General features: G+C 42.1%; 1 protein-coding gene across 4 annotated transcripts in view; it reads right to left on the bottom strand.

Moving 5' to 3' along the window:
- Positions 1-304: 304 nt before the first annotated feature.
- The window catches only part of Zw (glucose-6-phosphate 1-dehydrogenase Zw), a 34,573-nt gene continuing 22,350 nt past the window's right edge, over positions 305-12,527 (bottom strand). For all 4 annotated transcript variants that reach the window (XM_065222265.1, XM_065222263.1, XM_065222262.1 and 1 more), the window contains exons 3-4: positions 1,745-1,891; positions 305-1,680 (exon numbers count right to left, since the gene is read on the bottom strand). In XM_065222265.1, coding sequence (XP_065078337.1) covers positions 403-1,680; positions 1,745-1,891 — 1,425 coding nt within the window. In that variant the 3' untranslated portion in view covers positions 305-402. The remainder of the gene's footprint in view (positions 1,681-1,744; positions 1,892-12,527) is intronic.

Below are 12,527 nucleotides of genomic sequence, written 5' to 3'. Positions count from 1 at the left end.
CTTCCAACCAACCTGCAGCAACAACAGCAAAGAAAACAACGCAAGTTGTCCAAAACATTGGTCGGGGAATGTTTTTATTGTAGGAATTTTGCTCAATTTTGTATAAAATACATGTTTTTAAATGCCTTCCGCTCGTTACAATAGTAATATTAATTATGTATTACCCTAGCTAAATATGAAATCGAATGAATTAAATAAATAAATGAAGACCAAAAACAGAAGAGAGAGAAAAAGCAGTGGATGATAAAAATTCAACAAAATTACCGTAAAGTACCATCATTCTGCGCAGCGCCACTTTAAATTAACTACAATAGGTCATTAAAGCTTAAAGAATTTTCAAAAACTGCGCAGAATTATTTCACTTTACAATAGTTCAACCAAAAAAAAACCTCATCTCCGCTTTCAGTTCTTCTTGTGCCACTTGTACGATCCGTAGTATTTGAAGTTATTTTCGTCACTTTTCTTGTCCGCGTCCTTTGGTCCACGGGAACCGTGCACATACTTGATTGGTACGGGTCGTTCTCGTTCTATATAGTGCAAAAGTGGAGTGAAGATACGCCAGGCCTCACTCAGCTCATCCGCCCGCACGAAATGCATCTGCGAACCGCAGAACACGTCCAGAATCAACCGTTCGTAGGCGTCCGGTAGCTTGACGTCCTTGTACCGATGTCCGTACGTCAGATCCAGCTCGGTTTCCTCCATATCGAAGGTGATACCCGGTGACTTGGTCATCATCTTGACGTACAAGGCTTCACCCGGCTGAACGCGAATCACCAGTTCGTTGCGCTTCGGTTTTCCATCGAAGATATCCCCGGGAACATCCTGATACTGAACCCGGACTTCAGCTTTACGTTCGTTCAGAGCTTTTCCGCATCTGAGAATGAATGGAACGCCTTCCCATCGTTCGTTGTTGATCTTAAGTACAGCAAGAGCAAACGTCGGGGTCACCGAATCATTCGGAACCGTTGGATCGTCCAGGTATCCCATTCGGGAATCGTCATCCGCACCGTTTGGATTGGCCACGTACTGGCCCAGTACGACGTCATCGATCGTCAATGGTTCAATGCTCTTCAGAACCTTCACCTTCTCGTTACGGATGTCATCCGGGTGGCATGTGGCCGGTTTTTCCATGGCCACTAACGAAAGAATCTGAAACAGATGGTTCTGCATAACGTCCCGAATGATTCCGAAATCGTCAAAATAACCTCCACGGCCTTGCGTCCCAAATGGTTCCTTGAACGTGATCAACACCGATGCCACGTTGTTCCGATTCCACGTTGGACTGAAAATCTGATTACTGAACCGAATGGTCATCAAATTCTGAACCATTTCCTTTCCCAGATAGTGATCAATACGATACAACTGCTCCTCGTTGAACAGCTTTGCCAGGTGGGCGCTCAGAGCATTCGAGCTGTCCGCGTCCCGTCCGAACGGTTTCTCAACGATGATCCTATTCCAGCCCTTCTGTCCCATACAGGTGTTCCGGATGTGAACGGTTACCGTTTCGAACACCGACGGCGGCAGAGCCAGATAGAACAGCCGGTTCGCCATTTTGCCCGTTTCGAATTTACCGATTTCCTGATTGAGCAGCTCGAAGTCCCGTCGGCCGTCATAGCTACCGGCGTGGTAGAAGTTCAACGCCCAGAACTGCTCGTACTTCACCTGCTGGTCCGGTTCGACCTGCGGAATGCGGATGTTAAAACATTACTGAGGCGCAATAGAATGACATGGAGGTGGAACAAACCTTCATGTAAGGGTGACACTTTTCGCGCAGCTCGTTCACGGTCAGCTTACTACGGGCGTAGCCGACGAACTTGGTGGCACCTGGGAGTAGGTTGTCGCGGTACAGCCACCAAAGGGTGGGGTAGATCTTCTTTCTGGCCAAGTCGCCCTGTGTAAGGAAGGAGGGGAAAAGACATGTTATGGTTTTGTTGGATTTTTTAAGTCGAGTAAGAGCATGCGGCGCGTGTTGAGGTTATGTGTTCAAATTTAAGATCCTTGAGGAAGTGCCAGTGAAAAAAACACACATGGCAATTCCCAGAATCCTGGTTCGCTGTGATGTGTTAAAATTTTGTACGTACCTATGGAGATGGATCCCATAGGTATATTTGAAATCAAGAACATGAATTAGGTAGATTGAAATTATACCAAATTCAAATATAAATTTCAATCTTTTCAATCCTTCGTCATTCACTTCAAGCTCATCGGAGAGTTCATGCTACTGTCACAAAGAACAAAGCATTATCACTATGCAAATTTCCAAGAAGAGCGGTGTTCTACTGCATCGCTCCGATACAATTTGTTGTCATGAGCTGACACCCTGAGTGTCAGTTTAGTGGCAACAAATTTAATAGAAATTACAGTGGTTGGTATCTTTGCAAGGTTATTGTAGAATTTATATGATAATAATAAAAGACAATATGAAATATATAATGCTAAATCCTTTTCTTGAATATATTGAACCAGAATGGTATATGTCCCAGAAGAATTAACAATTATCTACAGAAGAGCAATTTTTCATTCACTCTGGTGCTGTATTTGGTCGATGTATTCCATACACTTTACAATTTCACAAGTTAATATATTAAGGTGCTACGGAGAGGTAAGCAATGTCTAAAATGTACTGATCAGCGTCAGCGTCAAATTGTATTACTTTGATCACATTATCAGAACACCTAGACATACATGGTCGGGAATTATTTCGAGGATTGGAGATCATTTAAGTACACTGAGGCAAAAGAACGTAAGCATTACATAAGAACCACTTATGAATTTTAGGCACAAGAAAACGGTATGAAAAATAATGTCGATAAAAAAACTGAGCAGACTGGAACCAAACTTTTCACGTAGAGATTACGGGTCCTATGTCCGGACTACTCGTCTGTCAACGCTTGGGAAAATTGAATGGCTTATGGCGTAGTAGAGCTACCTCATGTTAGACGAAATTTCATAAGTCGTGCTTATGAAAATCATACGTGTCGTTCATAAGTCGAGCCTTATGAAATTGTTAAGTCTATTTGCTTCAGTATATACTGATCAAGTGGACCATCTTAGCTTAACAATCATTAAAGCAAATTCCAACTCAGCAGTTCTCCCTCAATTGATTCTAGTTCTTCATCGTTCACTTTTTATTTATTTATTTATTCAATTTATTTATTTATTTATTCATCTGACTTTTTGTCGTCTTAATGAATAAGATGGGGAAAAGCCAATTTAAATGGCGTAAAAACCCCATATCTTTTCATAATACAGTACAAACATTACAAAACAAGCACATCCGTGAACATAACACAAAGTGAACATGGCTTCAAATATCAACTGTAGTCAAAAACATAAAAAATTTATAATTCTATCAGCTCCATTGGACATCCATCATCCGAAGCAATCCTCGTCTTTCACAATAACGAATCTCATTCGATCCATTAATGCAATTCAGTCAGTCTATGCTTAAATGTTGCCACAGTAGAGTTGAAGTCGAAGAGGATGTAGACTTCGTTGAACCTAGTCGACATAAATCGGACAGGGGGGGAGAGGTAGCTCATCGATTCTTCCGGTTCGCCACCTAGCATCGTGCTATAAGGTACCAGGCGATAACCAGGGTAGTTGATCGATAACTCGATGACGTCATTTCGTTGGCGTCTGCAATGGGAAATTCTCATAGCAGGCGTTGACGATGGGACGTTGTCGAGTTGTTGAATAGCAACTATCGTGGTAACTCAACGATTACCTGTTGATCTGCCAAATTTGGAATGACGTCTGCATTTAATTGTCTCATATAATAATATTCCACCCACTGTATCACAAGAAATTGCGAGTAGCTGAGTGGAATGGAGATAAGTTAAGCATTGGGTACAGGACCAAGTCTCCCCTGGGTGGTGCCAGAAGATGAGCGCAATAGAATCATCAAGTTGTCATAAGGCACAGAATGAGACTATTGCATGGCTGGGTAGTCAAAGTCTTCCATTCGTTAGTCATTTCAGATGGATTAGAACAGGTTTAGGTTTAGGGTGGGCGTTGGCCAGATTTGGATTTTTCAGATGTAGTCCTGGATAGGACCCTGTCATTGAACGTCGCGTGAAAGTGGAACTTAATGAAGGCCTAAGAATATTTTCATAGTTTTTAGTTTTCGGATTTGAAAGATCGTCGGTTACAGTGGCCTGCTTACTGAGCAGAAAAACGCGGTCCCAGGTTCTTACATATCAAAGAGATTTATGGTAAAATCGCTTGTGTATCGTGTATTTTGTGAAACTCGTTGTTGTCGTTGGTTCCGGGTTTGAATGGATACAAAAATTTGAGCAACGGTATTATGTGATATGAGGGGCTCGGTGGCCTTAGAGCAACCGTTTTTGCTTACTGAGCAGAACATCATGAATCTAATCTCAGGCCCATCCACATTCAAGATTCGTCAATCGTTTTATTTGTTAATATGACTACATGGTAATAACAGCAACTCGATGATTAAAAAGGAGCTCGTCTGCCTAGTGGCAAACGTTTTTGCTTACTGAGCAGAAGACCGTGGGTTCAATACCAAGCTCCTTCGCGTTATATGATTGTTAGGACATCAATTCAGCTTATCGTTTACCAAAACGAACCCTGCTGCAAACCCAACCCTATTACTCAATATCCCAGTGATTCCTCGTGGAAGTGCAGAGGTGTTCTCGGCTTCCATCAAAGCGAGTGTCATGTCAACACAATCCTTCCCCTTCCTTTCTTGACCTGTGTTCGGGCGCGGCCGGCGCTGGTATTGCCTAATTTAAGATCGCCAGTTTTTACACATTGAGGATGATTGCTAGTCCCAAGCACCGTCTATTGGTTCTCTGTGTAATTACAGCTGATCTGGCAATAACAGAGTAGCAACCGTGGGCGGTCAATCAAGCTCAAGCTCAAGCTCAAGCTCAAGCCTAGTCGACATAAAGCGGACAGGATCATGAAGGCCGTACAAGGAGTTGCTGGGCTCAAGCAGCAAAAAGTTCCGTTGGCGAAGTAATCGTTCAGGAACGTAAAGGTTAAGTTGACCTAGTAACTCCGGTGCGTCAGTTTCTCCTGTAAGAAGTTTAGCTACAAACACCGCTTGGGCATCATTCCGTCTCTGCTCAAGCGTCTGCAGTCCCAATAATCTGCATCGATCTCTATATTGTGGTAGGTTTAACGGATCTCGCCACGCAAGGCGTTGTAGCATAGAGGTAACTTTAAGACTAGAAAGTCCCAAAATAACGTGTTCAACTTTTTGGCTCAGCTCTGGTACTCTCTTCGGTCCCAAGCTAATCGATTCACCCCTCGAAACACAAGAAAAACCAATAACCCCTCATTTTATCTGTCAAACTTTCATAGCGAATCAAAACAAACATTGCGTAGTACTAGAATTTCGACTAGAATGGGATACGTTAATCGTTTGCTTGGGACCAATAGGCTAGTCAAGTAGTGAGCCAATTTAAAATCGTTAGTTTCGTATTGATTGTTGGTTGTAGGGCATATCTCACAAATTTTCTCTGAATTGCTTCGATCCTACCAGTCCAGGTTGACTGGTACGGGCACCATACTACAGAGTTGGATTCCAGAATCGATCGCACCAGTGCGCAGTATAGAGACCGGAGGCAGAGAGGATCGGTAAATTCGCAGGATATTTTGAACATAAATCCCAGCTGTCGGTTGGCTGTATCGTTGTAGTGCGATCGGAAGGTCAGCGCTGAATCCAGGATGACACTAATATCACGAACTTGAAGACAACGCTCAAGGGACTGACCATTAGTTGAATAATCATACGTAATCGGGTTGAGCTTGCGATGAAACGATATAACGTTACATTTGTGGATGCTCAACGTCAGCATGTTCACCAATCAGCAAAACTATTCAGCAGCAATTTTAGAGAATAGCAGTCCTCGATACCATTAATGATCATGTATATTTTGACGTCATCAGCGTAAAACACACGGCAGCCAGATGGTAGTACGAGAGAAAGCTCGTTGATGAAGAGTGAGAATAACAAAGGACCCAGGTTGCTACCCTGTGGCACGCCAGATAATTGTTCCGAAGATTCAAATCCGATATTAACGGTGAGGCTACGATCCGTAAGGTATGATCTAAACCAGCTAACAAGATCCGCAGAGACACCAATTCTTCCTAGACGTTTCAGTAATATTCCGTGGTCAACTCTATCGAAAGCTGATTTCAAATCAGTGTATGCGGTGTCGATCTGAGCACCAGCATCAATGTTGCGTATGCAAAACGAAGTAACCTGGACGAGATTTATAGATGTTGATCTTTTGGGGTAGAAACCGTGCTGATCCGTAGAAATATAAGTCTTGCGGGAGTCGAAAAGTACATCATTTATTATGATTTCGAAAACCTTCGAACAAGCACACAACGAAGTTATTCCTCTGTAATTCTCGATGTTCTGTCGATCCCCCTTTTTAAACACGGGAACATGACCGATGTTTTCCAGCTTGTGGGAAAACTGCGCTTCCGTAATGATATGTTGAAAAGTGTCGTAAGAGGGAAAATCAACTCTTCGCCGCATTTTTTTCAGGATGCATGACGGTATGCCATCTGGACTGGACATAGAGTATTTCAATTTGTTTATTGCGGAGTCCACCTGATTCGACGTGATCGCAAAGCTTCTCAGAGAACAGACCCCACTAGGTGTATCTCTACAAGCTTCTGTGATTTGACGTGCAGACGACGTAGAATCATTAAATGCCCTTCTAAAGTGAGTGGCAAACAAATTGCACTTTTCAAAAGCGGAGGTGGCGACTTCATCGCCCAGAAACATCTCAACGGTAACCCATTCTCCTTCCGTTTAGAGTCGAAAAATTTCCAAAAATGTCGTGGATGTCTGCGTAGATTTTCCTGAGTTCGTTTGCAGTAGCGTTTGTACAGATAACGGTTATACGTGCGATAATTGTTACTAGCACGTGCGAAATGTTGCTTGGAAAAAGGACAACGAGACTGGCAGTAGGTTCGGAGTGCTTTGGATCTTAGACGTTTGAGTCGCCGTAAATGTATATTTCCCCAAGGTGGTTTCGAAGATGGCCTGCGCAGTGGAACAAAATCAACCAAGTAACTCTTCAACACACTGGTGAAGGATGTGCCAATCAGTTTGAATCAGTTTGGCGAACCGCTTCAAGTAATCCTCCAAAATCAGCGCGGTGAAAGTCAAGTCCAGGTTCGTCCGGGAAACTCTCAAATTCAGTAGGCTGTGCGAGACTAATAGTTACTTCAAAAGCGGGATGATCGGCATCAAGAAAATAGAGTGGTTCTACAGCTGCTCCAAGCTGAAATCCAAGATTCGCATGTTCTGATTAGTAATATAGTTAACTTGATACAGGCCATGCAGATTGAAGCCATCGAGTAACGAGGCACAAGCAACAGAGATGTGAGACTGCAATGCATCTACGGAAGGGCGATCGTTGCTTGGTGTGTTCCAGACAAGTCCCGATTGATTATAATCGCCAAGAAGAATAGCATGAACGTTATTCCCAAGGTGTGAATGTATCGCTTCGATAGGCTCGATATGGTTATTCACGCTAAGTAAATCATTCTTGCGATCAGGTGGAAGGTAAATTACACCAATACTAACTGAACATTGATGCAGTTTCAACTTAACCCAAAGCTGTTCTAGAGATACATTTACCGGAGTGGGATCAATGTACTCGTTGAAATTAGTTGAAATAGCGATCAACACTCCACCGCCACGTGATTTATGACTGTTAATATTGCTGCGATCTGTTCTGTAAACGGTGTAGGAATCTCCAAAAAGCTGTGGTGAAAATATTTTGTCATCAAGACATGTTTTCGTAAGCACTATAACGTTTTAATGACATGACGAAACAGCCAAGAAAACGTCGTCAATTTTCGTACGCACTCCTCGAACATTCTGGTAGTACACCCTTAGTTTGTTATTAGCATCTGAGACCGGTTCGTTGCAAGCAAGTGTAACGGGAATAGGCACAGAAGAATCGTTCTGGAAATTTGATCTACTTGATTGTCGTGCAGTACTATTCACAGCGTTACCTGGACGAAGATCTGGAATGCCATCGAAATCAGTAGCGGAGTAAGAAGTCAAGAAGGATCCGCAAGCAGTGGCATTGGGTTCACTGGCTGGAAGAAATGCTGGTGCTATTTGCTCTGGTTCGATGACCGGTAATGGCTGAGCATCTGGTCGTGGTACAGTATCAACCACTCCATTCAGGAAGCATCGATATCGCGTATCTACGAAGTTTTTGTAACACTTTACTCCTGGGGGAAAATTTCATGAGCATCTGTCAAGCTGTGCGTGAAACAAAGCGGATTATTTCTATAATGCATTCACTCCCATGAATAAATCCTGTGAGCAACTTTCATTCTGGGAGTGATGATTTAGCTTCGTAGACGCGAATCGTACATGGGTCATTTGTTTTTCACATTCTTTCAGTTTCTCGTCTGTTTAGTTACCAATTCCAAAGCAAACAAATTCGTGTAAAAAGCGTTTGGAAACCAATGAGAACGTGATTTTTTCATTGTTGCTTGAACAAATGAATGAACTTTCCTTCTAATTGTTAAATAAATCTCACTGTATGTATGATTGAAATTCGATACTTGAATACATGGACGTAGTTATAAGAAGCCTTAGGGGCCACCCTTCTTAGCTCAGTAGGTAAAGGCGCAGCAACAAAGCAATACAATGCTGGAAATGGCTGGGATAAATTTCTGGTCTAGTGTAGAAATTTGTCGGGTTGGAAAATGTCTTGACTTCCGTGGACATAGAGTATGATTGTACTTGCCACCAGTGCTGCTAAATCTCGACAATAAAGGGCGAACACGAAATTATTGCGACACATTCAACAGGGCATAACTTTTTTACCATTGGGTAAAAATCAACCTAATTTTGCACACTTTCTCATTGATGTGTATTGTGTACATGCTGTCAAACTCGAAGTCGTGTTTTTCGATTCAACGAAAATGGAGGTGAACCAACGCGAGTTGAGAGAACAAATTCTTTCCAAACACCTGGAATTTCCTGACCTGTCGCACCGGCAGTTGGGAAAAATGTTGAACATTCACCATTCAACCGTCTCCAGAGTGTTGAAGCGGTTCCAGGAGCGGTTGACGTTGGACCACGGCAAAGGAGCTGGAAGAAAACCGGGACCGGAGAACAAAAAGACGGAGGGAAAGGTGAAGCGGATGATTAAAGCAAATCCCAACGTCTCAAGCCGTGATTTGGCTAAAAAGATCGGCATGTCGCAGAGCTACGTCCAGAATGCAAAGACGAGAGCTGGACTACATACATACAAGGTACAGAACTTCCCAAACCGCGATGAGCGGCAACAATCGACGGCTAAATCTCGGGCACGGAAGCTCTACGAGAAGATGCTGACAAAATATGGCTGCTGTGTGATGGAAGACGAAACGTATATAAAAGCCGATTTTAAGCAAATTCCGGGGTTGGAGTTTTTCACCGGCAAGAGCAAGTTCGATGTGGACGACAAATTTAAGAAGAAGAAAATGTCGAAGTTCGCCTCCAAATATCTCATTTGGCAGGCCATCTGCTCTTGCGGACTGAGGAGTGAGCCTTTCGTGACAAAGGGCACAGTAAATGGCGAGATCTACAAATCTGAGTGCCTCGAGAAGCGCCTTTTGCCGTTCTTGCAGCAGCACGACGAAGCTCCGCTATTTTGGCCAGATTTGGCATCATGCCACTATTCTAAAAGTGTCCTGGAGTGGTATGAGGCCAATTCTGTCCATTTTGTTCCAAAGGACATGAATCCGCCAAACTGTCCGGAGCTGCGCCCGGTGGAGCAGTACTGGGCAATAATAAAGCGGGAACTTCGGAAGAGCAAGAAGACAGTCAAAGACGAGAAGGACATGTTAAGAAAATGGAAAAAAAACTGAGAAACTGGTACCGGATGACACTGTAAAGACTTTGATGGAGGGCGTCAAGCGAAAATGCGTTCAATTTTACACTCAAGGCTCCATCGATTTACTTTTCTTTTGATTTTTGAAGAAAATATATGTATAAAACTACCCTAAAATTTTGGTTTGATTCTAAACATTATAAGAAAATTGGCATGACATTTTCGGTGTCGCAATAATTTCGTGTTCGCCCTTTAAACGGCGATATTCTAAATTCTGCTTTGGTCACTCATTTGAACTAACAGTCATCGTCAAGGCAAATCATGTCAATTGTAAGTGACAATGCTGTCAGTGGCGAACATGAGCAGATTTTTTAATTAGCAAGATTTGAAACGAAATTTAATAACTTGAGCAAAACAATTACCAGGAGCCGTTAAAGTGAACAAGCATCTACATCCTAAACTGCTTGGGTAGCAATAATGTGACTCAGAATGCACGAAATTACACTTTTTTTTTTTGAATCTTTGTCATTGACGAAAAAATGAATGAGATTTCGACGAAGGTTTTTTTTTGAGGATCAAGTCTATCAGTGACTTTGTGAAACACAATTTGGTTAATATCGCGCGAAAGTCTATCAATGACAACGACAATTTCAGCACTGCTTGCCACACAATTATACCAATGCAAAAATGGTACAGGCATCCAAAGAACTCAATTGATAACTGTGGAAGTGCATCTAGAACACTAAGTTGAGAGCACGCAATAAACTAATATGCGATAAGCAACAATGTTGGCAAAATCAGAAATCAATTGATATTTTTCCGCTCTCATGCACTCGCAATATCACGTGTGATATTCGGACAAAATTTCATGCTTGATATTGATTTTACAAGCTCCCTTGATATTGTGAGACTATTCGCAACGTGCAAACATCAAGCTGAGAGTTGACTCGACACAAAAATGATTCCGTTGCACATCGTTTTCTTAGAAAGAGAAAGTATAGTTTGCTACCTCTTTTTACTCTTCACCGATGGCAGACACGAAGTGACTGCTGCCAGTCGTTATGGAAGTTTCGGTTGCATTCGGGTGTAAAGCAAAAATCATGAAACTCAATCTCACCACTTGATAGCTTAATATTTCGAGCTGCAATATCACAGCTTGCAAAATCAACGTTTACGAAAATCAAGCGTGATCTTGGGCGTTGATGAGATTAGATTTTTTGATATTTTCCCAACACTGATAAGCAATAAACTTGAAATGCGAAGAAGAGGAAGTAAAAGAAGAAGAAAATGTTCGATTGTCCTCAAGTCACAAAATTTAATTATGAGTTATTTTCCAAGCCCCAGCCTTGTTTTTGCAGGATCATAAAAAAAAACTTAATGCTGCTTAGCGAACACTATTGAACTAAATTGCTCATTAGGCCATACTGAAAACATGAAATTGGTTTTAGAATTCATAAAGAGTTCGAGAAATATTTAAATCCAGTGAATGTATTTGGAGATAACGGACCAATAAGAGAGCACATTAAGTACGTCACACAAAACTTAGGGTCAATCAACCCCCTTTCCCCCCGTTCGTTACGTTCTTCCTATACCTAATGCATTGCTTTTTTCCAATAATTTATTTGTGAGGCTCAAATGGCCAAAAGGACACCCGGAGCCGAGAACCATGAAATAATTTAATAATTCTAGATAGAGCTGAAATTAGGGCGGAACAGCCTTTGTAAACAATGACTTCTCTCGTTGATTTCTCGGAATTCAAGGCACGCCTACACAAACCAACATATCCATCGGGTAGGAGAAGTCTTCATCTACTCGATGGTGATGTCGATTTGCCAGGTAGAGCCATGACTTCCGAGAAATCATCGAGAGAAGTCATTGCTTACAACAGCTGTTACGCCCTAATTCCAGCTCTATCTAGAATTAAAATATTAAGAGGGACATAGTTTATGAGTTCTTTAGCTTCCGATTTCATCCGTGCCCTCAACTCCCATTCTTCTGCCAATTGTTTTTCCTTCAGCAGCGCCAGCCGCTTGGCTTCCTCATCGTCCTTTATCCGCTCCTTCTCGGTATAGTCCACTATCCAAAATTTGCAGTAGTAGGGTAGAGCACTAATTCGGCCTAATCGCCCATTTTGGGCCTATCAAGCAGAAAACATCAGATAAATCCATTGTTTCAGAGTTAACAAGTCAATTATGCGTTCGGTACGATACTTTAGTTCAAAAGCTACCAAACGAAGTCAATGACAACGCATGATATGAATATTTGCACACAATGTTATTAAATACAAATGAAGCGCTCCGATCGATCAATCTTTAACATCATCCGATGGGCCGAAGTTAATTCATTGGCGTTTCAATGCATTAGGCCTAATTTAGAATCCGTAGGCCGAGTTTGGAGTGAAAAAGCAGTGTTAGATTTTTAACAATATCTTAACAATTTGTTTCACTTTAGCAAATCTTGCAGTACGTACGAAAAGGTAAATAAATTTAAAAGTCATTTGCAGCGAAAACATTCCATTTTATGAAAAAATCCACTCGAAAAATATAGGCATAGGGCGAGTTGTGCTTATTAGGCCAAAAATTAGATCTAAGCCCTAATATGCATCGTTTTTGTACTCGAACAAAACTTGCTTCCTCTCCATTGTTCTTCTCGGCGACCGGGGACTTTACATCTGTCACTACCACTTCTTCTTCCAGG

The sequence above is a fragment of the Ochlerotatus camptorhynchus genome, unplaced genomic scaffold, assembly GCF_037179485.1.
Source record: "Ochlerotatus camptorhynchus isolate MF236.1 unplaced genomic scaffold, CSIRO-AGI_Acam_v1.1 ptg000162l, whole genome shotgun sequence".
Taxonomy (NCBI): Eukaryota; Metazoa; Arthropoda; class Insecta; order Diptera; family Culicidae; genus Ochlerotatus; species Ochlerotatus camptorhynchus.
This window is presented reverse-complemented; position numbering and strand designations above follow the sequence as displayed.